Here is a 27359-nt window from a genome sequence, read left to right on the forward strand (position 1 = left end):
AGGTATGTCTTATATTATTATGGTATAATGATATGTTGACTGATTAATTTTATTCTTCTGGGCGGCAAATTAATGATATGTTGATTGATTAATTTTATGCTGAGCGGAAAAATTTATTTGCAAAAGGAAAGATTCGAACCTTGAACCTGGGATATGCACATCGCGGACGCACGTACTACCAACTACTCCACTATTGTTTGTTGTTAACTACTGGAAGCAAAAATATTTTGTACTAGTCTACACGCCTCGATTTCTATTAAAGAAACCAAGAAGCTACAGATGTTCCACCAAAACACAACAACCTCACAAATTTTTCCTTTTGGATTACAAGCTAGATTCAGACGAAGAAACTAAAGAAAACAAAGAAGAAGGAGAATGCAGTAGAATCTCTAGCAGTTTTAGCTCTCTGTCCCCAACTCCATATCCCTTGATTTACTTCTTCCACTACATCCACGAATGAACAGCTTATTCTGGGAATAATCCACCTAGGAGGCTGATCTAGAGGAGCCTAACTGAATCTTTCTCTGTTGAAAACCTGAAATTAAGTAGCCTAACTGACAGCGTGCATGTCTCTATTCAAAATAACTACCAATTGCTTGAGCTGATAGCAGGGAAACAACTCAATTACGTAGTACACCCTAGGCCGGAGCGTGCCGGCGAGGCGTTCTTGAGGGTGGGGAAGGTAGCGTGTAGGCCAATACAGTACATCCTGATTTGCATTAGTTCTATTGCAACCCATCTCAACAAATCTGATAGAGTTAGCTGCACGAACCTCTGCAATTTTTAGATGGATATCATCTTCATTTTTATGCTTAATAATAATAGATTGGTAGGCAGTTTGCTGCACCCTTGAGTGGAAGCAAACCAGGTTCTCATAAGGTGATGCAATAACTTTCTATGTTTTCCATGTCACTGCCTGAATGTTCCAAATGCTTTTCTTCACCAGATTCGTCAGTTATAGGATTCACCAGATAACTTTCTATGTTTTCCGAAAAATGGATGTACTTCTGCCCTAGATACATCTATTTTTCGCAATTATTTTAAACCAGAGAAAGTATAGTACTTTTGTGTGGAATAATTTATGTGTTAAGTGTTCCAGTAAGTCACTGTTGCACAGGCAAGAAAAAGTATTTCTAATAAAAAATATTGGTACTTACTCCTGAGCATGTTTGATTGACTATATATGACAGATATACAACTACCAATTGCCTTTTAAGATCTTTACAAATGCTCCACATTGTTATTGATGTTATTCCACATTACAAATATCATACTCTTTATCCTATGTGGTGCATAATTAAATAATGAGGAGAGAAGACAAAATCGTCTTATATCTAGAAATCATCTCTTACGCTTATATCTAGAAATCAGCTTCCATGAGATGCCCGAAATGCTTTTGTTCGCCCGATTCTGTTCAGGAGCCTTTTTCTGTAACTTGCTTGTTATGGTGGCTGCGTTTTGGTGCTATGATAGCCATGCCCAGCTTTAGATGTTGCCTGTAGTATATGACACTGTTTTATTTGTACTAGGTTGTATGCAGTTATGCACTTTTATAACATCTAACTTGTTTCTTGTCTAATGTTTGAATAACACATTATGTACTGATGTTCAAATTTAGCTAATCCTAATTCATACAATATTAATTTCAACTGAGTGAACTTCTTACTGGATTGCTTCTTCCTTTCTTACCGGATTTCTTGTTGCAATATCCTCTGAAGCATTTATGTTATTGCGTTCTACATCCTGATTCGTGTTCTCTTGGTAGGCCAATACAGTACATCCTGATTTGCATTAGTTCTATTGCAACCCATCTCAACAAATTGTTAGATCACAGGTCCAGAACACAACGCGAATTCGTGGATTCGTGAAAGACGGGGTTTTTGCACAATGCGATAGTAGACTGATTATCAATCTTCAGTACTGATTTTTCAACCTCACGACCAAGTAGCTCACCAATTAACCTGCTTAGCCATATCCCCTGACACGAAGCAGCTGTAGCAGCCACATACTCTGCTTCACAAGAGGATAGAGCGACAATTCTTTGCTTCTGAGATGTCCACGACACTGGGCAATTACCAAAGAAATACAGGACCCCCGTAGTGCTTTTCATGTCATCTATGTCTCCAACGAGATCACTATCAGAATAGCCTGTTGTGGCTTCCCAGTGACTTTAACATATTTGCAGCCCATTCTAACTGTACCTTTCTGTTTCACATACCTTAGTATTTGCTTTACAACACTCATGTGCTCTTTGGTTGTTCTCCATGAACCTACTGACATAACCAACTGAAAAACTCAGGTCAGGTCGTGTGTGCAATAGATATCTCAAGCTGCCAACGACACTCCGATACAGTGTACTGTCAACCTCTTTGTCCTGGCTTGCTTTACTCAGCTTCAGCCTAGGTTCCATGGGTGTGAGTGTTGGATTGCATTCTGACATGCCCATCTTGTCCAGGATTCGTGCTGCATAACCAGATTGACATAGGGTGATCCCTTCCCCGGATTGCTTCACCTGAATGCCCAAGTAGTAACTGAGCAGCCCCAAATCTGTCATGCTAAATTTTATTTAGCTAATCCTAATTCATACAATATTAATTTCAACTGAGTGAACTACTTACTGGATTGCTTCTTCCCTTCTATCCTTTGATGCATTTTTTTATGATTGATAATTGAATTTGTGATGACTCTAACTGAAAATATGTGCAGTATATGACACTGTTTTATTTGTACTAGGTTGTTTGCACTTTTATAACGTCTAACTTGTTTCTTGTCTAATGTTTGAATAACACATTATATATTGCTGTTCAAATTTAGCTAATCCTAATTCATAAAATAGCAATTTCAACTGAGTGAATTTGTCTTTTAAAATTCTAATTTGCTGTCTGAAACATATAGCGATGAACTTAACTGAACTTGCTGTTTGAAAGTCTGAAACTGCGGAATCTAAGAACTTAACTGAACTGAACTTGCTGTTTAAAGGTCTGAAACATATAGCGATGAACTTAACTGAACTGAGCTGATATGTATTGTTCAAAGTTCTGTCACTCTGTATCTTCTTATTCTTTCATAAATATCATCAGTCTCTGATATCTGTTTAGCAAACACTGAATCTCAGTACCGGAATCTAAGAACACCTAATTGTATGCACCTAGAACTCATGCAACAAAAAAATATGCATACTCCATTGAAGCATTGACTTTCAACAGGTTTTTTGCTGTAACATTTATGCATGTTTGGCTTCTTGTACTTGTGTTTAAAAGATTGTTTCCAAGATATTGAAGTGCTAAAGTATGCCTGCTTTCGTTTTGTGTTTTTTTTCTTCTGAATATGACTCAATTTCTGATCGTACCTACACAAGGGCATAAGGATGAGTTCAACGGTGGATGCTGCTGGTACACACCATATTTACTTCTTGATCACCTATCTGAATGGTGCACATCAAATATGGTTTGTTAATGCTATGTCCTTTTATTGTTTTTGTGTGCAGTAAGGAAAGGCTCTGTTGTCTTAACAAGGACGGAAAGTATAACCGAATACATAAACAAGGGTGGACAACCCAGATCTGGTAAACTGTTTATCTCACTTAAGCTGTCCCTAGCTGTTGGGGGGATTACCCCCGGTATGCCAAAGGCATGCCAAACCGGATGGTTCGAGCCATCGAGATACCAGTTTAATATTCTTACCGGAACACAAAGGTAAGAGTTTGGGCTAAGTGAAGCTAAGCCGGTATCCCCAAGGGGGTATGCCGGAACCCGGTAAAGAAGATACCGGAGAGAAGGGCCTGTCGGCGGGACTGGTCAAAGATTCTCTTCAGAGCAAGAAGACAAGGATGAGCTAAGCAAAGCGGCTTTAATCGAAGCCACAGCGCCAAAGAGAGAGATGACGCTGAAAGAAGCCGGAGGACGTCAGCGTCCCTGATTAAAGAAGACTCCGGCGTCATCTATGATTAAAGTAGCTTTGTAAAGTAGTTTGTCCAGTCAAAAATGCCATTAGGGTTTCTTGTTCTGTAAGTGATGGCGTGTAACTCACACGTTCGTTGGGAACCCCAAGAGGAAGGTATGATGCGCACAGCAGCAAGTTTTCCCTCAGAAAGAAACCAAGGTTTATCGAACCAGGAGGAGCCAAGAAGCACGTTGAAGGTTGATGGCGGCGGGATGTAGTGCGGCGCAACACCAGGGATTCCGGCGCCAATGTGGAACCTGCACAACACAACCAAAGTACTTTGCCCCAACGAAACAGTGAGGTTGTCAATCTCACCGGCTTGCTGTAACAAAGGATTAACCGTATTGTGTGGAAGATGATTGTTTGCAGAAAACAGTAGAACAAGTATTGCAGTAGATTGTATTTCAGTAAAGAGAATTGGACCGGGGTCCACAGTTCACTAGAGGTGTCTCTCCCATAAGACAAACAGCATGTTGGGTGAACAAATTACAGTTGGGCAATTGACAAATAAAGAGAGCATGACCATGCACATACATATCATGATGAGTATAGTGAGATTTAATTGGGCATTACGACAAAGTACATAGACCGCCATCCAACTGCATCTATGCCTAAAAAGTCCACCTTCAGGTTATCATCCGAACCCCCTCCAGTATTAAGTTGCTAACAACAGACAATTGCATTAAGTATTGCGCGTAATGTAACTAGTGACTACATCCTTGAACATAGCACTAATGTTTTATCCCTAGTGGCAACAGCACATCCATAACCTTAGAGGTTCTTGTCACCCCTCCAGATTCACGGAGACATGAACCCACTATCGAGCATAAATACTCCCTCTTGGAGTTACTAGCATCAACTTGGCCAGAGCATCTACTAATAACGGAGAGCATGCAAGATCATAAACAACACATAGATATAACTTTGATAATCAACATAACAAGTATTCTCTATTCATCGGATCCCAACAAACGCAACATATAGAATTACAGATAGATGATCTTGATCATGTTAGGCAGCTCACAAGATCCGAGAATGATAGCACAATGGGGAGACGACCACCATCTAGCTTCTGCTCTGGACACATAGTCCAGGGGTCGACTCCTCCGACATCACACCGGAGGCGGCCATGGCGGCGTAGCGTCCTCCGGAGATGATTCCCCTCTCCGGCAGGTGCCGGAGGCGATCTCTGGATCCCCCGAGATGGGATCGGCGTTGGCGGCGTCTCTGGAAGGTTTTCCGTATCGTGGCTCTCGGTACTGGGGGTTTCGTCACGGAGGCTATTTGTAGGCGGAAGGGCAGGTCAAGAGGCGGCACGGGGGGCCCAAACTATAGGCCGGCGCGGCCAGGGGTGGGGCCGCGCCGCCCTAGGGTTTGGCCACCCCGTGGCCCCTCTTCGTTTCGTCTTCGGACTTCTGGAAGCTTCGTGGAAAAATAGGCCCCTGGGCTTTGATTTCATCCAATTCCGAGAATATTTCCTTACTAGGATTTCTGAAACCAAAAACAGCAGAAAACAAGAATCGGCACTTCGGCATCTTGTTAATAGGTTAGTTCCGAGAAAATGCACGAATATGACATAAAGTGTGCATAAAACATGTAGATAACATCAATAATGTGGCATGGAACATAAGAAATTATCGATACGTCGGAGACGTATCAGCATCCCCAAGCTTAGTTCTGCTCGTCCCGAGCAGGTAAAACGATAACACAGATAATTTCTGGAGTGACATGCCATCATAATCTTGATCATACTATTTGTAAAGCATATGTAGTGAATGCAGCGATCAAAACAATGTATATGACATGAGTAAACAAGTGAATCATAAAGCAAAGACTTTTCATGAATAGCACTTCAAGACAAGCATCAATAAGTCTTGCATAAGAGTTAACCCATAAAGCAATAATTCAAAGTAAAAGCATTGAAGCAACACAAAAGAAGATTAAGTTTCAGCGGTTGCTTTCAACTTGTAACATGTATATCTCATGGATATTGTCAACATAGAGTAATATAATAAGTGCAATAAGCAAGTATGTAGGAATCAATGCATAGTTCACACAAGTGTTTGCTTCTTGAGGTGGAGAGAAATAGGTGAACTGACTCAACATTGAAAGTAAAAGAATGGTCCTCCATAGAGGAAAAGCATCGATTGCTATATTTGTGCTAGAGCTTTGATTTTGAAAACATGAAACAATTTTGTCAACGGTAGTAATAAAGCATATGTATCATGTAAATTATATCTTATAAGTTGCAAGCCTCATGCATAGTGTACTAATAGTGCCCGCACCTTGTCCTAATTAGCTTGGACTACCGGATCATCACAATGCACTGTTTTAACCAAGTGTCACAAAGGGGTACCTCTATGCCGCCTGTACAAAGGTCTAAGGAGAAAGCTCGCATTGGATTTCTCGCTATTGATTATTCTTCAACTTAGACATCCATACCGGGACAACATAGACAACAGATAATGGACTCCTCTTTTATGCATAAGCATGTAACAACAATTAATAATTTTCTCATTTGAGATTGAGGATATATGTCCAAAACTGAAACTTCCACCATGGATCATGGCTTTAGTTAGCGGCCCAATGTTCTTCTCTAACATATGCATGCTTAACCATAAGGTGGTAGATCTCTCTTACTTCAGACAAGACGGACATGCATAGCAACTCACATGAAATTCAACAATGAATAGTTGATGGCGTCCCCAGTGAACATGGTTATCGCACAACAAGCAACTTAATAAGAGATAAAGTGCATAATTACATATTCAATACCACAATAGTTTTTAAGCTATTTGTCCCATGAGCTATATATTGCAAAGGTGAATGATGGAATTTTAAAGGTAGCACTCAAGCAATTTACTTTGGAATGGCGGAAAATACCATGTAGTAGGTAGGTATAGTGGACACAAATGGCATAGTGGTTGGCTCAAGTATTTGGATGCATGAGAAGTATTCCCTCTCGATACAAGGTTTAGGCTAGCAAGGCTTATTTGAAACAAACACAAGGATGAACCGGTGCAGCAAAACTCACATAAAAGACATATTGAAAACATTATAAGACTCTACACCGTCTTCCTTGTTGTTCAAACTCAATACTAGAAATTATCTAGACCTTAGAGAAACCAAATATGCAAACCAAATTTTAGCATGCTCTATGTATTTCTTCATTAATGGGTGCAAAGTATATGATGCAAGAGCTTAATCATGAGCACAACAATTGCCAAGTATCACATTACCCAAGACATTTATAGCAATTACTACATGTATCATTTTCCAATTCCAACCATATAACAATTTAACGAAGGAGAAACTTCGCCATGAATACTATGAGTAGAAACCAAGGACATACTTGTCCATATGCTACAGCGGAGCGTGTCTCTCTCCCATAAAGTGAATGCTAGGATCCATTTTATTCAAACAAAACAAAAACAAAAACAAACCGACGCTCCAAGAAAAAGCACATAAGATGTGATGGAATAAAAATATAGTTTCAGGGGAGGAACCTGATAATGTTGTCGATGAAGAAGGGGATGCCTTGGGCATCCCCAAGCTTAGACGCTTGAGTCTTCTTAATATATGCAGGGGTGAACCACCGGGGCATCCCCAAGCTTAGAGCTTTCACTCTTCTTGATCATGTTGCATCATACTCCTCTCTTGATCCTTGAAAACTTCCTCCACACCAAACTCGAAACAACTCATTAGAGGATTAGTGCACAATAAAAATTAACATATTCAGAGGTGACACAATCATTCTTAACACTTCTGGACATTGCATAATGCTACTGGACATTAATGGATCAAAGAAATTCATCCAATATAGCAAAAGAGGCAATGCGAAATAAAAGGCAGAATCTATCAAAACAGAACAGTTCGTATTGACGAATTTTAAAATGGCACCAGACTTGCTCAGATGAAAATGCTCAAATTGAATGAAAGTTGCGTACATATCTGAGGATCATGCACGTAAATTGGCTTAATTTTCTGAGCTACCTACAGGGAGGTAGACCCAGATTCGTGACAGCAAAGAAATCTGGAACTGTGCAGTAATCCAAATCTAGTACTTACTTTTCTATCAACGGCTTAACTTGGCACAACAAAACACAAAACTAAGATAAGGAGAGGTTTCTAGAGTAGTAAACAACTTCCAAGACACAAAATAGAAACAAAGTACTGTAGGTAAAAACATGGGTTGTCTCCCATAAGCGCTTTTCTTTAACGCCTTTCAGCTAGGCGCAGAAAGTGTGTATCAAGTATTATCGAAAGATGGTACATTCTCAGCGGGGTGTGGAGTTTTCTCAACCAGGCATAGTATATTAGATACATAAGTTTTAGCATCCCCCTTTTCATTAGTCTTAGGCGTGCTACTCTCATCAAACAAATTTTTAGGAATAAGCCAAGCATAGTTGTTTTCTAGTGCATCATTCATAGCTAAGAGTTTACATGGTATTGGTGCTTTGATCTCCCCACCATCATCAATATTATTAGTGTATCTTATTCTATCCATGTCCATCTTTTCAAGGAGACTAACAAAATTAGTATGTGAACCAAGCATATTAAATTTAGCAAAGACCTTTCTAGCTTCTCTTGCTAGACCACCAAATTCTCTAAGAAGGGTTTCTAAAACAAAATCTTTCTTTTCCCCTTCTTCCATATCACCAAGTGTGAGAAACATGTGTTGGATTATAGGATTGAGATTAACAAATTTAGTTTCCAACAGGCGAACTAAATGTGCAGCAGCAATTTCATAAGTAGGCGCAAGGTCTACCAAGTGTCTATCTTCAAAACTTTCAATGGTACTAACATGATTGAAAAATTCTTCTATATTATTTCTCCCAACTATAGACCCACGTCCTACCGGTATGTCTTTTGTGGTAAAATTAAAAGGAAACATGATGAGTAAAGTAAATGCAAGTAACTAATTTTTTGTGTTTTTGATATAGCAAACAAGATAGCAAGTAAAGTAAAACTAGCAACTAATTTTTTTGTATTTTGATTTAGTGCAGCAAACAAAGTAGTAAATAAAACTAAGCAAGACAAAAACAAAGTAAAGAGATTGAGAAGTGGAGACTCCCCTTGCAGCGTGTCTTGATCTCCCCGGCAACGGCGCCAGAAAAAGAGCTTGATGGCGTGTAACTCACACGTTCGTTGGGAACCCCAAGAGGAAGGTATGATGCGCACAGCAGCAAGTTTTCCCTCAGAAAGAAACCAAGGTTTATCGAACCAGGAGGAGCCAAGAAGCACGTTGAAGGTTGATGGCGGCGGGATGTAGTGCGGCGCAACACCAGGGATTCCGGCGCCAACGTGGAACCTGCACAACACAACCAAAGTACTTTGCCCCAACGAAACAGTGATGTTGTCAATCTCACCGGCTTGCTGTAACAAAGGATTAACCGTATTGTGTGGAAGATGATTGTTTGCAGAAAACAGTAGAACAAGTATTGCAGTAGATTGTATTTCAGTAAAGAGAATTGGACCGGGGTCCACAGTTCACTAGAGGTGTCTCTCCCATAAGACAAACAGCATGTTGGGTGAACAAATTACAGTTGGGCAATTGACAAATAAAGAGAGCATGACCATGCACATACATATCATGATGAGTATAGTGAGATTTAATTGGGCATTACGACAAAGTACATAGACCGCCATCCAACTGCATCTATGCCTAAAAAGTCCACCTTCAGGTTATCATCCGAACCCCCTCCAGTATTAAGTTGCTAACAACAGACAATTGCATTAAGTATTGCGCGTAATGTAACTAGTGACTACATCCTTGAACATAGCACTAATGTTTTATCCCTAGTGGCAATAGCACATCCATAACCTTAGAGGTTCTTGTCACCCCTCCAGATTCACGGAGACATGAACCCACTATCGAGCATAAATACTCCCTCTTGGAGTTACTAGCATCAACTTGGCCAGAGCATCTACTAATAACGGAGAGCATGCAAGATCATAAACAACACATAGATATAACTTTGATAATCAACATAACAAGTATTCTCTATTCATCGGATCCCAACAAACGCAACATATATAATTACAGATAGATGATCTTGATCATGTTAGGCAGCTCACAAGATCCGACAATGATAGCACAATGGGGAGAAGACAACCATCTAGCTACTGCTATGGACCCATAGTCCAGGGGTAGACTACTCACACATCACACCGGAGGCGACCATGGCGGCGTAGAGTCCTCCGGGAGATGATTCCCCTCTCCGGCAGGGTGCCGGAGGCGATCTCCTAGATCCCCCGAGATGGGATCGGCGTTGGCGGCGTCTCTGGAAGGTTTTCCGTATCGTGGCTCTCGGTACTGGGGGTTTCGTCACGGAGGCTATTTGTAGGCGGAAGGGCAGGTCAAGAGGCGGCACGGGGGGCCCAAACTATAGGCCGGCGCGGCCAGGGGTGGGGCCGCGCCGCCCTAGGGTTTGGCTACCCCGTGGCCCCTCTTCGTTTCGTCTTCGGACTTCTGGAAGCTTCGTGGAAAAATAGGCCCCTGGGCTTTGATTTCATCCAATTCCGAGAATATTTCCTTACTAGGATTTCTGAAACCAAAAACAGCAGAAAACAAAGAATCGGCACTTCGGCATCTTGTTAATAGGTTAGTTCCAGAAAATGCACGAATATGACATAAAGTGTGCATAAAACATGTAGATAACATCAATAATGTGGCATGGAACATAAGAAATTATCGATACGTCAGAGACGTATCAGTAAGCCACCCTCTCCCCTATATAAGGAGAGGGGGTACTGCCTCATACAGGCGCGTGTCCACAGAGGAGATTAGACGATAGAACTTGTATCCAAGCACTTGTAATCATGTTGAGATCAATGAAGCAAGCGATCTAGTAAAGAGTTCTTCCTCTTGTCTCTCTTCTTGCATACCGGCTTTTGGTTGTGTTTTTGAGGAAAGCATCCGGAAGTTCATCCCATCTAGTCGCAAACCCTTCCCCGAATCCTCTAGCGTCCATTCGGCCCCAATTTAAGCCATCCTATGGCATCTGTCTGTTCACCACGACGACAGTTGGCGCCCACCGTGGGGCATGAAGTGGCGCTTGCAGGAGTTCACATTCGGGCGGGCATCCTTGAGGTCGCCGGCGAGCGTACGGTGTCCGCGCTCGTGCAGCGCATCTACGACATGGACTTCATCAACGACAACGCGCGCTGCTTCGCCAACGGTGGCATCTTCCCCAAGAACGGCCGCACCATCGAGTTCGGCAGCCACCGCGTCTACTTCGGCACCGTACCTGTGCGCCAGCGCCTCTCGCCGGTGCTGGTGGCACCGGACCCACCAAGGTGGCTCTGTGCTGGCCGCGCCGCCGACAGCGTCGAGGTAATGATGACTGGCGTGGTTGGTGCAGGAAAAGAAGCTGTGGATGAAGGTGCTGGTCGTGCGGCTTCGACCCGTGCGGCCAAGCCACCGCTGGAGCGCGACGCTGGCGCTGCGGGAGCATCTTCCGGACCACCGGCAACGCCACTCCAAGCGGCGATGAACATGCTGGCAATGCCCATCGCGCAGAAAATCAACCCGGCAGCGGCTCAGGCGGAGCTGGAGGCACAACGCCAGAAGCTGCTCGCAAACGGCGCCGACATCGTTCGGGCGCAGCGCGAGCTGAACCTAACCCTACGTGAGTATAACGCTGCCCATGGCTTTGCTTTTGTTAGTGCTCATGCTGCTAGGATACCGGAGAACCGGCTAAAAGCTCGCAACCTAGATCAGGATTTGCGCAAAGAAGTTCTTGCCGGCAAAAGTACCTCTGCATCTGTTAGCATCGTGGAAAAACCTAAGTACAGTAGCCCGGATAAAACTATAAAAGCTGCTAAAGCTGCAGTAGAGCTATGTGAATCGCTTTCCGGAGATGCTTTGGCAAAACAGCAAGAGCGTGTTAGAGAGCTGCTAGAAACTATTGAGCAGCAGAACGCTGAGCAACTGGCTAAGCTGAACAAGGCCGCGGCCTCAAAATCCGCGTGTTCAACAAAGAATGCCGGAAGCAAGTCCCATGGGCAGGCATCGTCCCCCCATCCGGACAGAAGAAGAGAAAAAGAGATGAACGCACAGCAGATGACTGTGTACGATCCGGTTCTTGCCGGAAAACAACAAGCCGGGCAACACGATGCCGGTAGAAAAAGCCAAGGGGCAGGTCGAGGCTACGCCAGAGGAGGCTATGCCGGAAACAATCATGCCGGTAGATATGAAACCGGGCAAAATTATCGAGCTGCAAGGGCAGCGTATGAGGAAATGCCACCACCGAGGTACCGACAGGCAAGAGCCGCGGAACCGGAAAGATACGGAGAGGGAGATTCCGAAGTAGAACGAACAAGAGTCTACCGGAACCCCTTGGGGGATCGCCTGGGGGAGAGATGTTTGCCAGACCAGGATGCGAGGCACAGGCTGGACAGGGTACATCTTTCTGAAATGATCGAGTCTGAGGGTCCTCCTAGCCCGAAGTGTTTTGGCCCACGGATCATGGGAGAAGAGCCACCGGTACGCAATTTCCAGCTGCCCCGAGACACAAAAACGTATGATGGCATGACCAAGCCAGAAGATTGGCTGGCGGACTATGTCACAGCTGTTTATGTAGCTGGTGGTGGAGTAAACCGGCGTTGGGCGGTGAGAATCATACCGTCCTACCTGGTAGGCCCTGCACGGATTTGGCTTAACAACTTGCCGGCAGGAAGCATTAACGGATGGCTGGACTTTGAGGAAGCCTTCGTGAACAACTTCAGTAGCACTTACAAGAGGCCAAACCGGCCCCAACAGCTCGCTTTGTGCCAGCAACGTGCCGGTGAGACAGACAGGGATTATCTTACCCGATGGAACTCAACAAGAAACACGTGTGAAGGAGTGATTGAAGCACAAGCAATTGCTTGGTTCAGTCAAGGATGCCGGAGAGGATCACCGCTGTGGCAAAAGCTGCAGAGAAGCATGCCAGCAACCTTGGCAGAGATGATACGTGTGGCGGATAGCTATGCATTGGGAGACCCATTGCAACCAGCAGTACAAGCTGAGCCAGAGCAGCGACAGGAACAATACCAGGACAACCGGAACAACAAGAGAAGGGAAGATTTCCCGGATAGAAGGTATGCTCCGCAGCACGTTGCTGCCGTGCAAGAAAATTATGATGCCGGCGGCAGCCAAAGGCAAAAAACCGGATCGCAGCCATGGGCGGGTCCAAAAAAGCAGTGGGTCGAAAAGAAACCCTGGGGCCAGAAAAAGAATTGGCAGGAACCCGTAAAATACACCATGGAAGCCGCCATGGATCAACCTTGCCGGTGGCACATGCCAAACCCGGATCACCCGTCAAATCACCTAACGAAGGATTGTTCTTGGACCAAGTACTTGATGCAAAAGGAAGCGGTAAAGGACGCGCAAGCACAAGGGTGCTCAACAGTGTTGCCACCGTCACAAGATATGCTGCGTCAGCAACAACTACCACCACCGCCACCACTCACCGGAGCAAATGCTTTACCGGTACAGCATCAGCCAAATAGGCAACAATACCAGCAAGTTAACCGGGTGGAGCAAAACGATGATCAACCACCTCCACCGACACCTTTAGGCCGGAATGTTTACGAGGGCCCGCATCTGTGTTGTGTTGTCTTTGTCACTGAGCCGACAGACAGGCAAAGTGTGCATCGCCGCTCCATGGAGGTAAACGCCGTGATGCCGGCAGTTCCCAGATACATGTTGTGGTCAGATCAGGAAATTACCTGGTCATTTAAGGATCACCCCAAAATCATGCCGAATCCGGGCGGATACGCTCTTGTTGTGGACCCAATCATGAAAGGGCCGCAAACCCGAGTAAAATTCAGCAAGGTGCTGATAGACAACGGCAGCAGCATAAACATCATGTACAAGCATACCATGCATACGCTGGGCATAACAGAAAACATGCTTCAGCCAACGCGTACAACGTTCCACGGAATCGTTCCGGGCTTGTCCTGTGCTCCGGTAGGAAAAGTTCGGATGGACGTAGCGTTTGGAGGACGTGACAATTGCCGGGTTGAAAATGTTGAGTTTGAGGTGGTGGACCTAGACAGTCCTTACCATGCGTTGCTGGGAAGACCAGCATTGGCAGCTTTCATGGCTACGACTCATACAGCTTACCTCAAGATGAAGATGTCGGCACCTCGTGGACCCTTAACTGTGGTGGGGAACTATAAGGTCTCACTGGAAACTGCATCTGCCGGATCAAACCTAGCGGAATCGCTGGTGATCGCGGAGGAAAAAAGAAGAATGCAAACCGCGGTTGCGCTGGCTCAGTCCTCACAGTTGAGTTTAGCGGCAATGAGTGGAAGCTTGGGCTCACCGGCATTCAAGCCGACAAATGAAACAAAGGACATTGTGCTGGATCCGGCTTACCCAGAGCGCACCGTTCGCATCGGTGCCGGACTCGATCAAGCATAGGAAAACGCGCTCGTCGGCTTCCTCCGTGAGAATCGGAATATCTTTGCCTGGTCAACTGATGACTTGGTGGGTGTTCCGAGGGAGCTGGCTGAGCACTCTTTAAATGTCCGAAAAGATGCCAAGCCGGTGCGGCAACCCTTGCGCCGGTTCGCTGAAGATAGGAGGAAGATTATTGGAGAAGAAGTGACCAAACTGCTCGTTGCCGGATTCATTGTGGAGGTCACGCACACAGAGTGGCTGGCCAATCCGGTAATGGTCGAAAAGAAAAAAGATGAGAACCTGGAGGCAAAAGCTCCAAAGGTATGGCGCATGTGCATCGACTACACCAACCTAAACAAGGCTTGCCCCAGAGATCCTTTTCCTTTGCCACGGATCGATCAAGTGATTAATTCAACTGCTGGGTGTGAGTTTTTGTCCTTCCTGGATGCGTATTCCGGTTTCCACCAAATTCCCTTGAAAAAGGAAGATCAAATAAAAACTGCGTTCATTACCCCGCATGGGGCTTATTGCTATGTCACTATGCCCTTTGGTTTGCGCAACGCTGGTACAACGTACCAGCGCTGTATGCAAAAATGCTTGTTTGATCAAATCGGAAAGAATGTGCAAGTCTATGAAGACGACATTGTGATAAAAACTAAGGTAAAGAACACCTTAATCGATGACATCCGGCAAATATTCGATAACCTAAGATGGTTCCGGATGAAGCTTAATCCGGCAAAATGCACTTTCGGTGTCCCTGCCGGCAAGTTGCTCGGTTTCCTTGTGTCAAGCCGGGGCATTGAAGTCAATCCGGTAAAAATCCGGGCAATAGAAAGAATGACTATCCCACGAGAACTAAAGGATGTGCAAAAATTTACCGGAAGCTTGGCATCGCTAAGCCGGTTCATAAGCAGGCTAGGAGAGAAAGCTTTGCCATTATACGCTCTAATGAAAAAATCCGATACGTTCGTCTGGACCCCTCAGGCAGACGCGGCGTTTAAAGAGCTAAAAACCATGCTTGCAACAGCCCCAATCTTGGCCTCACCTTTAGAAAGGGAACCCATGTTGCTTTACATAGCAGCAACGAACCGGGTGGTTAGTGTTGTAGTTGTGGTAGAACGAGAAGAGGAAGGAAAAACCGTGCAGAGGCCGGTATACTACCTGAGCGAAGTGCTCTCCTCCTCGAAGCAAAACTACCCGCACTTCCAGAAGATGACTTATGGCGTGTTCATGGCCGCCACGAAGCTCAAGCACTACTTTGAGGAGCACCCCATGAAGGTAGTGAGCGAGGCACCCATCTCCGATATCATGTGTAATAAAGACGCCAGCGGCCGGATTGCAAAATGGGCAATCCAGTTGTCACCGTATGTGCCAGTATATGAAAGAAGGGATGCCATAAAATCACAAGCTTTAGCTGATTTCTTGGTTGATTGGGCGGAAATGCAATACAAGCCCTCAGACCAAAGGGTAGAGTACTGGAAGATGCACTTTGACGGATCCAAACTTAAAGAGGGTCTAGGTGCCGGTGTGGTGCTCACCTCACCAAAAGGAGATCATCTTCGGTATGTTTTGCAAGTACATTTCAGGGCATCAAACAATGTCGCTGAATACGAAGCTTTGATCCATGGGCTTAAGGTCGCAAAAGAAATCGGTGCACACCGGATCATTTGCTACGGAGATTCAGATCTTGTGGTACAACAGTGTTCCGGGGATTGGGATGCAAAAGATGCCAACATGGCCTCGTACCGGTTTCACGTGCAAAAGATTGCCGGATTCTTCGAAGGGTGTGAGTTTCACCATGTGCCGCGCGCAGAAAATGAAGCCGCGGATGCTTTGTCCAAGCTGGGCTCATCCAGGCAAGAAATTCCTCCCGGGATAGCTTTAGCTCACTTAAGAGTACCATCGATCAAACCAAGTCCGGAATCGGAATCAATTTTCGTACCGGAATCGCATGTAGTACCCATGGATATCGATGAAGGAAACTCGGGGACTAGCATCAAGCTCCGCAAGCTCGGGGATCTTTGCAGCCGTACCGGAAGAAACGATGCTGGTAGATAGCATGGAGATAGATGCACCGGTGTTTTTGGTTCGAGAGACACCGTCGTGGGTTAAACCTATTAAGGAAATCCTGATCAACGGCACCTTGCCGGATGATGAAAATGAATCAAGGAGAATCCAAAGAAGGTCCAAAGCATATACATTCATCAATGGTGAGGTGTACAAGAGAAGCGTTACCGGTGTCCTTCAAAGATGTGTGGAACCGGAAGAAGGGAAAGAAATGCTTGAGGAGATTCACCAAGGAGAATGTGGGCATCATGCTTCATCAAGGGCGCTGGTAGCAAAAGTATTCCGGCATGGGTTTTATTGGCCCACTGCTTTGGAAAACGCTGAGGATTTAGTAAGAAAATGCAACGGGTGCCAGAGGTACGCCAAGCAAAATCATACCCCAGCGTCCGGTTTAAAAACAATACCATTAACATGGCCGTTTGCCGTTTGGTGCCTCGATATGGTCGGCCCATTCAAAACTGCAAGGAGCAGCATGACTCACATCTTGGTTATGGTGGATAAATTCACCAAATGGCTAGAAGTGAAACCTATCGCAAAATGTGATGGGCATACAGCGGTGAAGTTCTTAAAAGATGTCATTTTGCGGTATGGATACCCACACAGCATCATCATTGACAATGGAACCAACTTTGCTCAAGGTGAGTTCAAAAGGTTTTGTGAGGACAACAACATCCGGTTGGATTTGTGCTCAGTGGCACACCCACAAGGCAATGGCCAAGTGGAAAGAATGAATGCTTTGGTACTTTCCGGTATCAAACCAAGGCTCGTTGAGGCGGTAGAAAAGTCACCGGGGCATTGGCTTGATGAGCTACCATCAGTGTTGTGGAGCATAAGAACAACTCCAAACCGGTCCACTGGGTACACTCCATTCTTCATGGTATACGGAGCAGAAGCAGTCATACCAACTGACATCATTCATGATTCACCAAGGGTACAGCTCTATACTGAGCAAGAGGTCAAAGAGGCCCGAGAAGATGATGTGGACTTGCTATAAGAAGCAAGAGAGCTGGCTTTGGCAAGAACAGCCATTTACCAGCAAAATCTCAGACGCTATCATAGCCGGAAGGTTAACCCGAGAGTTTTCCGGGAAGGAGATCTCGTGCTACGCCTAGTGCAGCGCACTGAAGGCCGGCATAAGCTCTCACCACCATGGGAAGGTCCCTTCATTGTAAGCAAAGTGCTTCACAATGATGCATACTACTTGATCGATGCACAGGAATGGAAAAAAGGAAAGGCGGACAGGTCCGGAGAGGAGAGCAAGCGTCCGTGGAACGTAGCTCTATTGCGTCCTTTCTACTCTTGAAGTTGTGGAGTAAGAAGTTCCTTTTTGTACCTTACATGCTATGAATAAAAGATGTCGGAACCTCAAATGAATCTCGGGGACTACCCCAACCTAAGTTGCATGCAACATGTTTATTTTTTCAGTTCACCGGCTGCTTGGTGAACATTTTTTCTTTTCGGTTTAGTAGCGTGCTAAACCTACCGGAGTCTTCGACTCTGCTGCTATCCGCAAACCGGCTTCATGGCAAGCAAGATAAACCGGTAGCAACTAAGCACGCGAACCGCGAAGAGAGAGAGTAGGAACAAACAATCCGGAAAAATTTAACTAACCCCGGTTAAACCGGTTTTTTGCAAAATTTCGAAGTTATTTCTAAGTTCAAGAAAATGCTTGTTTGGTGAAAGAACCTTGTGCTCATACGCCAAAGAACGCCCAGAGAAGGCAGGCAGAGCCAAGGCAAAAGAACCAAGTGTGCATCGAATTGGATGCAGAAACAATTTGGAAATCTTTGCAGTGCAGGATAAAAGCAAAACCAAAAGCAATTATACTAAGGCAAACTTAAGATGATTGACTACCGGTATAACTTACCGGCATAAACTGTTGTACGGCAACCAAAAGCGAACTTAGAGTTTTACATCATAAACCCCGGCATACCGGGGTAGAATTTAACGGGACATTGTTTTGAGATAAGCAGGACCAAAGAGCATAACACAGGTAAATTTTCAAGCAAGTGGATGATCAGGCAACGGGGGCTTCAGGAGGGGCATCGCCAGCACCGGCATCGCCCAGAGGCTCCTCCTCGGCTTCATCCTCCTCCTCGTCGAGATAATCTTGGACGTCAGGAGGGGGAGGGATGAAGGTGCGCATGTCAGCGTACTCCGCGATATGGTACGCGCGATCCTGCCGCTTAGCGGTAAGAATCGGGTCCAGATCGGTTTCCGCGCCTTCGCGCACTCCGGTGAGGGCATCCAAGTTCAGCTCCGGATACCATGAGCAAGCAACGCGGAGGGCAGAGTCTGCTCCAGCGCGGGCAGCAGAGCACTGCCACTCGCGGATCCTCTTGCCGGCGCCCTTAAGGCGGTCGCTGATCAGTGAGAAAGTATCCGGCACCTCCTCGCTAGGCCACAGAGTCCTGAAGAGCTGGGTAGCTACATCAGGAATGTTAGATAGGTTGCGATCTATGGCGCGCATATGAGACACCCGCGCGCTCAGCGCGACCAGATGGTCATAGGGGGTCCATGGCATGCCAAGATTCTCTTGGCCCTGGACAGTGCGGCGCTCGTCAACCTTCTTGACAGCAAACCTCTGAGAGTCCGAGAAGAGGCCTGTGCAAAGAAAGAAAAAGGCTAAGGAAAGGAATCCGGAAGAAAAGGCAACCGGAAGGAAAGATAACGAAAAGAAAATGCGATCGGAAGAAAAAAGGCTTGTGGGCAGTAATCGGAAAGTGCAAAAGGAAAGGACTTACGGTAGGCGTGTGCGTCAGTTTGCGCGACCAGCCGGTTGTACTCTTTCTGCTCCGCCTCCAGCCGTGCAGCTTTTTCCTCGGTAGCCTTCCGGGCTTTGGCCAGCTCCTCCAGCTCAGCTTGCAACACCATGTTGGCATTGCCGGCATCTTCAAGAGCCTCATGCATCTTGGCCGCTGCATCAGCTTCAGCAGCTTTGAAAGCCTTAGCATGATCAAGCCCCAGCTGGATGAACTGGGACTTGAGCTCCTGGTAGCTGGTCTTTTGGGCGCTCAGCTCCTCCCGATCTTTCTTTGGATGAGCTGGTCCTTCTCCCCTGAAACCCGGAAAAGAAGGTGTTAACAAAATTGTGCTGGTTAAGATGAAAAGAAAACCAAGCTAACAGGAAAGAGGGAAAATTCTACGTTGGGCGGCGGCGAGCTGCTCCTTGAGAGCCTCAATGGAAGCTTCCGGGATCACTGTTAAGCAAAAATTATAAATGTTAGGAGGAAAAAAGGTTTCCGGTAAGAAGATGCCGGTGGTACAAAAACTTACCTTGGCACTTATCATGTGCCTCAGCGAGGTCCCGATGTTCCCATAGAAGCTCCTCAAAGAGGACCTTCCGAGCGTCAGCCGTGAGCTGTTCAAGAAAAAGAGATTAGCTAAGTTTTGCGCTAAGAACAAGGTTCTTAACCCGAAACTCGGGGACTAGCAGTGCTAGTTTTGCGCATTTTTAAGCTAAGTTTCGCGCTAAGAACAAAATTCTTAACCCGAAACTCGGGGACTGGCAGTACCGGTTTCACGCTAAGTTTTTAAGTTAAAGTTTTGTGCTAAAAGCTGCGCTCTCACCACAAAACTCGGGGACTGGGAAGATAGACAAGAGAGGAACCGGCATGAAACTAAAGAAAAGATAGAAAAAAATCCGGAAGCAAGGAAACCGGTAAAAGCTGAAAAGAGTTAGTAAAGCGTACCATCAAGTTGTTCGTGGCATCATACCACGCGCTGTCGAGCTCCTTCACGGCGCAGCGAAGCCGCATAAAGTGCTCCTTGGAAGACCGATCCCCAACAGGGTCAGGTGCCGGCAGCCTGTCCTTGCCCATACCGCGGGTCGCCGGAGTCATATCTGCGGCGTTCCACTTCTGGGCGTAGGGCAACAGATGCCCCAGCTCCCGGCCCCTGCGCTGGAACTCAGTGATACGGCCAAGCAGGCCGGTGGCCTTCTTGCTAGCAGCACTGGCGGCCTTGGAGACGTGCAGCACCAGGGGCTGCTGGCCGCCGGAAGGGGCGTTGGAGGCCGTCGCCTTCCCCTTGATAAGCTTGGAGATCTTGGGCGGCGGCGCAGTTGGAGCAGCCCTGGAGGGCTTGATGCGAGGAGCATCTGGCGGTGGCGTTGGGGCAGTTCGTGGAGAAGGGGGAGCGCTAGGCGCGTCACCCAGGTTGGAACTTTCCGGCGCGGAAGTTCCCGGCGCGGAAGTTGTCTTCTTTTCAAGGACGGGAGGAGCCGAAAGCTCCGCCCGCCCGGCAGCTTCTTCCTCGGTGCCGATGTTCCTGGCACCGGTATCCTGGTTCTCTGGAGGGAAGGAAAAATCCTCCTCCTTGCGGTGTTCTGGCGGTGTAGGGGCCGCACGCCCCAAACTTGTTGTGCCCCCCAGAGGGGAGGCAGAGGTGTTGCCGGCACCAGATGGGGCCGGGCTTGAGCGAGGAGGAGGGGTTGAGGTCCTTGCGGAACCTTCAGAGCCCGCTGGCCTTGAGCCAAGCTTGAGCGCAGGGCTGAGAAAAAGAAAGAAAAACAGTTGGAGAAAAGCAACCGGAAAAAGAACTTGGCAAAAAGAGGCAAGCAAGAAAACAAGAAACTTACCCGGAGGCAGTCGGCATCTGCTTGCGCCCGTAGCGACGCATGCCCACTTCCTTCTCCCCCAAGGGCTCAGTCCGGAAGCGCTTGGAGGGAGGGGCCTGACTGGAACCGGCATCAGATGCCGGCATCTTGTTCTTTTGGCCTTGGGCCATGAGTTTGTCCACAAACTCGGAGCCGGCCTCGGCGCGCAAGGGCGGCACGTGCTCATGGATCTATGAGTTAAGAATGGCTAAGAAGCGATTCACGAATAAGCAACAATGAAAGAAGAAGAAGAAACCGGAAAAGAAAAATACCTCAAGCATGGTCAGATCATCCGAAGAACCGGTTGGCTTCGGCGGAGACCTGCCAAGGCGCGAGGCTGGGGTCTTGCCCATCTTCAGATCCTTCCAAAAAATGTAAGGATCCGGGACGACGGAGTCAAGGGCGCGCTTCACGCAGATCCCACGCCGCTCTGCTTGAATGAGGGGGAAGCGGTCCTTGGCCTGAAACACGAAAAAAGAGGGTTAACAAGAGCAAAAAGTTACCGGCAAAACCGACCCTAATTGTGTAATCTCTTACTTCTTGGGTCGGAGGGTTAGTAGTGCTGAGGGGAAGGAGGCCCCATTCCCAGTCAAACGGCATGGCAGTTTGGCAGATCTGCCTAGCCTTGCGGACGACGTCCTTCTTGCTAAGGGGGCAGCCTGTGATCTTGGTCGGATCACCAGGACCGTACATCTCGCTCATCCTATGCACCCGGCGCTTGAGAGGAAGCACCCGGCGAGAAATAAAAGTGCGGATGATATCATCCGAGCAGATGTTGGTCTCCTTCTTCAAAGTGGCCATGAAGCGTACCACCCGGTTGGTTTCGGTATGATCCGTCTTCGGGTTATAGCTCCAGTTGGCTCTACTGGGAGGCCCCACTTTGAATGGCGGAAGATAAATGAGATTTGCGCGGCCGTTGTTCTTCACGTAGAAGAAAGTTCCTTGCCAGACGCGACAGGACTCGAGGCCAGTAAATTTAAAGAAAGGGCTCCCCTGGCGGGAGCCAACGATGCAGGACCCGCACTCCACAGGCGGCTTGGGCTTAGGAATTTCGTTGCCCTGAACGGAATTAATCCGCAAAGAAAAGAAGCGGGCAAACGTCTCACGAGTGGGACGAATGCCGATGTAGGCCTCCATGAAGGTGGCATAGCAGGAAAGGTAAAAGATGGCATTGCCAGGAAGGTGATGAGGTTGGAGTTCATAGAAATCTAAGAACTCCCGGAAAAAAGGCGAGGCAGGAAGGCCGAAGCCACGCTCAAAATGAGCAAGGAAAACAACATGTTCACCGGGCTGGGGCTCCGGTTCAATTTCGTCACCGGGAAGCCGGCAGGTTACTCCGTCCGGAATCCTGCGGGACCGGTATAGCCAATCGATCTCGTATTCGGTAACATTGGAGCCCATCCAGGCTCCACGAGTGATGGGGGAAGGCTCTACGCCGGATGCTTGGCTAGAGCTACCGGATTCTAGATGGCTACCGGATTCTTGGCGGCTACCGGATCCCTGCTGGTTACCGGAATCGGTATCCATCGGATCTGAAGCCGTAGATCCACCGGAAGATTGTCTACGCCGGCTACCGGAGGAGGAAGAAGAAGAAGCAGAGGAAGATTCCTCGTTAGACATTGGTTTGGAGGCGAAAAAACAGAAATCCCACAGTTGAACCCCGCGCGAAGATCTACGAGTAAGAAGAAAATCAAAGAAAAAGAGGAAATAAGAACACTATCGACCCAAGATCTAGAAAACAAGCAAATGGCAAGCAAAGTGAGATTGGCACTAACCTCGAGCGGCGCAGTCGCTGGGGAAGACGTTCGCCGGCGAAGGAGCGGGCCTACTGTCGCCGACGAGCACCGTCGACAGCGATGCGGAGAAGGGCGCGAAGAAGCAAGAATGCTGCGGGCGCGACAGAGGTGCTGCGGAAGATTTCCGCACGGCGAGGTCCGGCGGAAACGCGGCGTGAGTTCGCCGGGCGACAGAGCTCAAGCGAACGACGGCGGACGAAGAGCGGCGAAGGCGAAGAAGGCGAGGAGTACTATGCGTGAAGGTTGGGGAATGCAAGAAGAGGAAGAAGAAAGGGCAGTTCTCCTTATAAAGAAGAGAGAAGGTGGGCCGAAAACCGCCGGGCCGCAGCGGTTCGCCTCGCGGCCCGCGACGGTTCGCACCACGGGCCGCCTCGTGGCGAGGAAGTACACGCGAAAAAATAAGAAGCCACACAGAGGCACACACAAGATCCGAAGTGGCTAGTGGGATCCGCAGTGGTGCATTTAATGAGCGCGCGGGAGTCGAAGCGAAGTGACAACTGACACTGGCGAGCCAGTTAACAGTGCGCATGTCACTGGCAGGCGCGGGGCCCGAAATATTCTCGACTTCGCCGAGGAAAGAGTAAATGCGAATGATACCAGAGAAAAGAGATGCCGGGGGATGCCTTGCAAAGAGAGAAAAGACAAATAAGGGCAAAGATGCCAGATCCAAGTTTGAAGCCGGAGAGATTAAACCGGTATCCTAAAAAGATAAAAACCTGGCATGGTCTGTAGGATAGAATCCGCCAGACTATACCAGCTTCGGGGACTAATGTTGGGGGGATTACCCCCGGTATGCCAAAGGCATGCCAAACCGGATGGTTCGAGCCATCGAGATACCGGTTTAATATTCTTACCGGAACACAAAGGTAAGAGTTTGGGCTAAGTGAAGCTAAGCCGGTATCCCCAAGGGGGTATGCCGGAACCCGGTAAAGAAGATACCGGAGAGAAGGGCCTGTCGGCGGGACTGGTCAAAGATTCTCTTCAGAGCAAGAAGACAAGGATGAGCTAAGCAAAGCGGCTTTAATCAGAGCCCTGGCGCCAAAGAGAGAGATGACGCTGAAAGAAGCCGGAGGACGTCAGCGTCCCTGATTAAAGAAGACTCCGGCGTCATCTATGATTAAAGTAGCTTTGTAAAGTAGTTTGTCCAGTCAAAGATGCCATTAGGGTTTCTTGTTCTGTAAGCCACCCTCTCCCCTATATAAGGAGAGGGGGTACTGCCTCATACAGGCGCGTGTCCACAGAGGAGATTAGACGATAGAACTTGTATCCAAGCACTTGTAATCATGTTGAGATCAATGAAGCAAGCGATCTAGTAAAGAGTTCTTCCTCTTGTCTCTCTTCTTGCATACCGGCCTTTGGTTGTGTTCTTGAGGAAAGCATCCGGAAGTTCATCCCATCTAGTCGCAAACCCTCCCCCGAATCCTCTAGCGTCCATTCGGCCCCAATTTAAGCCATCCTATGGCATCTGTCTGTTCACCACGACGACACTAGCATTTGCTATAATGCATAAAATCCTTGTATGGGTTAAATTGCTAAATCTTCAATATTGCTAAATCTTGTACAGGTACTCAAGGACAATCCGACACTCCAGTGTCATCTAATGACATGTGTGCCCTGGATGAATGGCCATCCCATGCTCGCCGCTATCGTGCGCAACTACAGGATGGTACTTTCTCTCCTTCAAATCTGGGTCCTCCGATCTGACACAATCTAATAACCAAGTCATGCGATACTTTTTTCTATGACTTGGGTTGTAGAAGCAGATCGACAGAAGAAGAAGAAAGGGCGAGGTGTTGTAAAAGGTGTTAAAGCAGCTCAGAAGCGTTTCGCCAACGGATCTGCGAAGCTAAATATTACATTCTCTGAAACGTTGGGTGGTACGATAGGAATGAACTATCGCTCATTCAAGGATGACGTGGTAGTGATAATGAAAAGGAAGGTACCACTCATTGGGGTGAGGAGGTGGTCCGACATTCACCCAAGTGTGCATCGACTCATTGTCGCAGATGTGATAGTGCGTACAACCTTTTTCACGTCTGTTATCTTATTTTATCATCGCCAATGCACCACTTATTTATATTCAGTTGTCTATGTTTTACAGGACAGATGGGACCTAGAAGATACACCGGAAACTGAAGAGAAAATTCTCAGAATTGCGCAAGAGCGATATAGAGGCTGGCGATCAACTCTAAGCTCCACTTACAAGGCATTCGAAACAGATGATGCTAGATTGGCTAATGTTCCGGAAGATTTACATCCACAAGAGTGGGAATGGATGATCAACTACTTCGGCAATGATGAAAAATTCCAGGTTATCTCTAATCTCATTGTTTGTGTGCACTGTGTGTTTACATGAAGTGTGTTGTTTGGCTGTTTATATTTGGTTTCAATGAATGGATAGGCACGCAGCCAAGTGAACTCCGATAATCGCAAGAAACAGAAAACAAAACATAGAGTTGGATCAAAATCGTACGCCCAACTAAGTTTTGAGAAGGTATGAGCCTAACTAAATATGTATGCCTCGATGGTAGCTATGGTTTCATGTTTGAAGTTTCTCATTGTCATATTACTTGCAGAGAAACTTGGAAACTGGAGAAGAGCCGGATTGTGTTGCTCTATGGGAACTCACACACACGAAGAATGGAACATGGTCTAACCCAGAGTCCCAGGAAGTTTATGTGAGTGTACTGATACATCATTGTGTTATTCTTGTTTCAGCTTTTATAGATCAATATTGATGTCATAACTATAATTGTTCATTTCGTTCTTAGGACAAAGCACGTGAAGCGGTGCAGAACAAAGAAACTGAAACAAAAGGTCCACTATCAACTGAGCAGAGAAACAATGTTTTTCAGACTGCATATAAAGACACAGTTCAATGCAAGTCATCGCAGCCTCGTGGCTACGGGTACATGGCCAAGCCCAAAACTGGTTCTGAAAGGTTTCGGATGCAGATTGAGGACCAAGCTCGTGTTGCAGCTGAAACCCTGCAGCGAAACTCCGAGCTCAGCCAGCATGTTAGCGAATTAGAAGAACAATTAGAAGTTGAGCGTGCAAACATGCAGCAGAGTATTGACTTCGAGCGCTCTGAGAGAGAGCAACTTGAGGTGAGGTTGCAAGAAGAGCGTGATGCAAGAGAAAAAATGGTGGAAGAGGAGCGAAGATCAAGGCTCGAATTTGAAAAAAATATGATGGCAAAGTTCCAATAGCAGATGGCTAAATTTAGCCAACAGATGGGAAACCAACAGGTAATTACGGTCATACGCTTCCTGTCTTGTAAGGTTTATTTTGCTAACTTGTCTTGCTGAAAGTGCACTTTTACTCACAGGTGCTTAAGAAGAGGAATGAAAAAGAAAATATTAATTCAAATTTGCAAACCACTCTTTTAAAGAGCTCTAGTCCTAACAGAAATCTAGGAGCAAAGTCAAATTTGATTTCTACAAATTCACTCCTACAAGCTGCAACATTGAATTCTCGAATGTACAAAGCAATGGTAAGTCACAACAGTACCTTGCTCACTTCTATGAATAAGATCACTTATCTGTGCTTCATGCTTTACTCGTCTGAATGCTTGCTCAGTTCTATAACCGTTTCTAGTATGCTCAAAAATATAACTTTGTAGTAGCATAACAATACTTCCCTACGACCTCTTCCTCTACATTTGATTTTGTCCTTGTTATGTTCATATGCATTTGTGAGATGTATATATGGCATCAGTGGCGGAGGACGAACAATTTTTTTGCTATGGCGGAGTTAATATCTTACAAGAAAAAGTCTGATGCAAAATATAAAAAAATAACTTATAATGAATCGTCAGGACATAAAACTAACCTTTCACACCTGTTCTAGCAAGGAAGTTGATTAAAATAAAATGTTGTGGCCACGTTCTAGCCAGAAAATTGGTTAAGATAACATTTGTAGTAGTATGCACAGCCAAAGCTAGCTATGGCACGAGCCATACCTTGCTAGAATGGGTCCTCCGCCACTGTATGGCATGGAAAATTAACCTGATGCATGTTCAAGTGCTTTGCCGCATTGCTTATTGAGATAATGCCTCCATGATGCACCTTTCTTGGCATAACCTGATTGCACTAGTCTTATTTATCTCATAAGTTATACAGATTGCATTCTTGCCAAATATGTTAATACTAGTACTAACTGGAGACCATCAAGACTCTAATACATATAATATTTTAGTATTTTCTTGAAATTACATACTGAAAGCATATACTTGATTGCAAGTAGCAGAATCAGAGCATCTTGTTTGCACTTCTGTAGATCACATCATGTTATTTTGTGGTTGTTTTAATTCTACTACTGTAGGTCGTTTGCACTTGTATAGGTCACACCATCTATAAAACATTCACTTAAATAGAATATTTGTACTATTTTCACATTGTAGTTCATCATAGATATTGCCTTACATAATTTCATTAGGTATTAGCTTGTTGACACAACTTACTTGCTTTACATAATATAGGCTTGTAGTAATTTTTTTCTTCATTTTTTGAATGCAGGACTCAAAGACTTAGCTGGACAGGGTACCATGGTAGCAATGGACTCAACT

General features: G+C 46.2%; 1 protein-coding gene across 1 annotated transcript; it reads left to right on the forward strand.

Moving 5' to 3' along the window:
• Nucleotides 1-1028: 1028 nt before the first annotated feature.
• On the forward strand, nucleotides 1029-26257 carry LOC127306758 (uncharacterized). Its single transcript, XM_051337462.2, has 9 exons — nucleotides 1029-3392; nucleotides 3488-3565; nucleotides 24357-24458; nucleotides 24550-24806; nucleotides 24894-25103; nucleotides 25194-25286; nucleotides 25369-25470; nucleotides 25564-26040; nucleotides 26121-26257. Exons 1-8 carry the CDS (start codon nucleotides 3368-3370, stop codon nucleotides 25999-26001), a joined length of 1305 nt encoding a protein of 434 aa, XP_051193422.1. The 5' UTR covers nucleotides 1029-3367; the 3' UTR covers nucleotides 26002-26040; nucleotides 26121-26257.
• Nucleotides 26258-27359: the final 1102 nt, after the last annotated feature.

The sequence above is a fragment of the Lolium perenne genome, chromosome 6 (assembly GCF_019359855.2).
Source record: "Lolium perenne isolate Kyuss_39 chromosome 6, Kyuss_2.0, whole genome shotgun sequence".
Classification (NCBI taxonomy): domain Eukaryota; kingdom Viridiplantae; phylum Streptophyta; class Magnoliopsida; order Poales; family Poaceae; genus Lolium; species Lolium perenne.

Excerpts from the sequence above, each read along its gene's own strand:
- LOC127306758 (XM_051337462.2), top strand. The coding sequence starts at position 3,368 with ATGAGTTCAACGGTGGATGCTGCTG. Across the intron at positions 3,566-24,356 it reads GGGTGGACAACCCAGATCTG|GTACTCAAGGACAATCCGAC; the intron begins GTAAACTGTTTA and ends AATCTTGTACAG. Across the intron at positions 25,471-25,563 it reads CAGAGTCCCAGGAAGTTTAT|GACAAAGCACGTGAAGCGGT; the intron begins GTGAGTGTACTG and ends TTTCGTTCTTAG.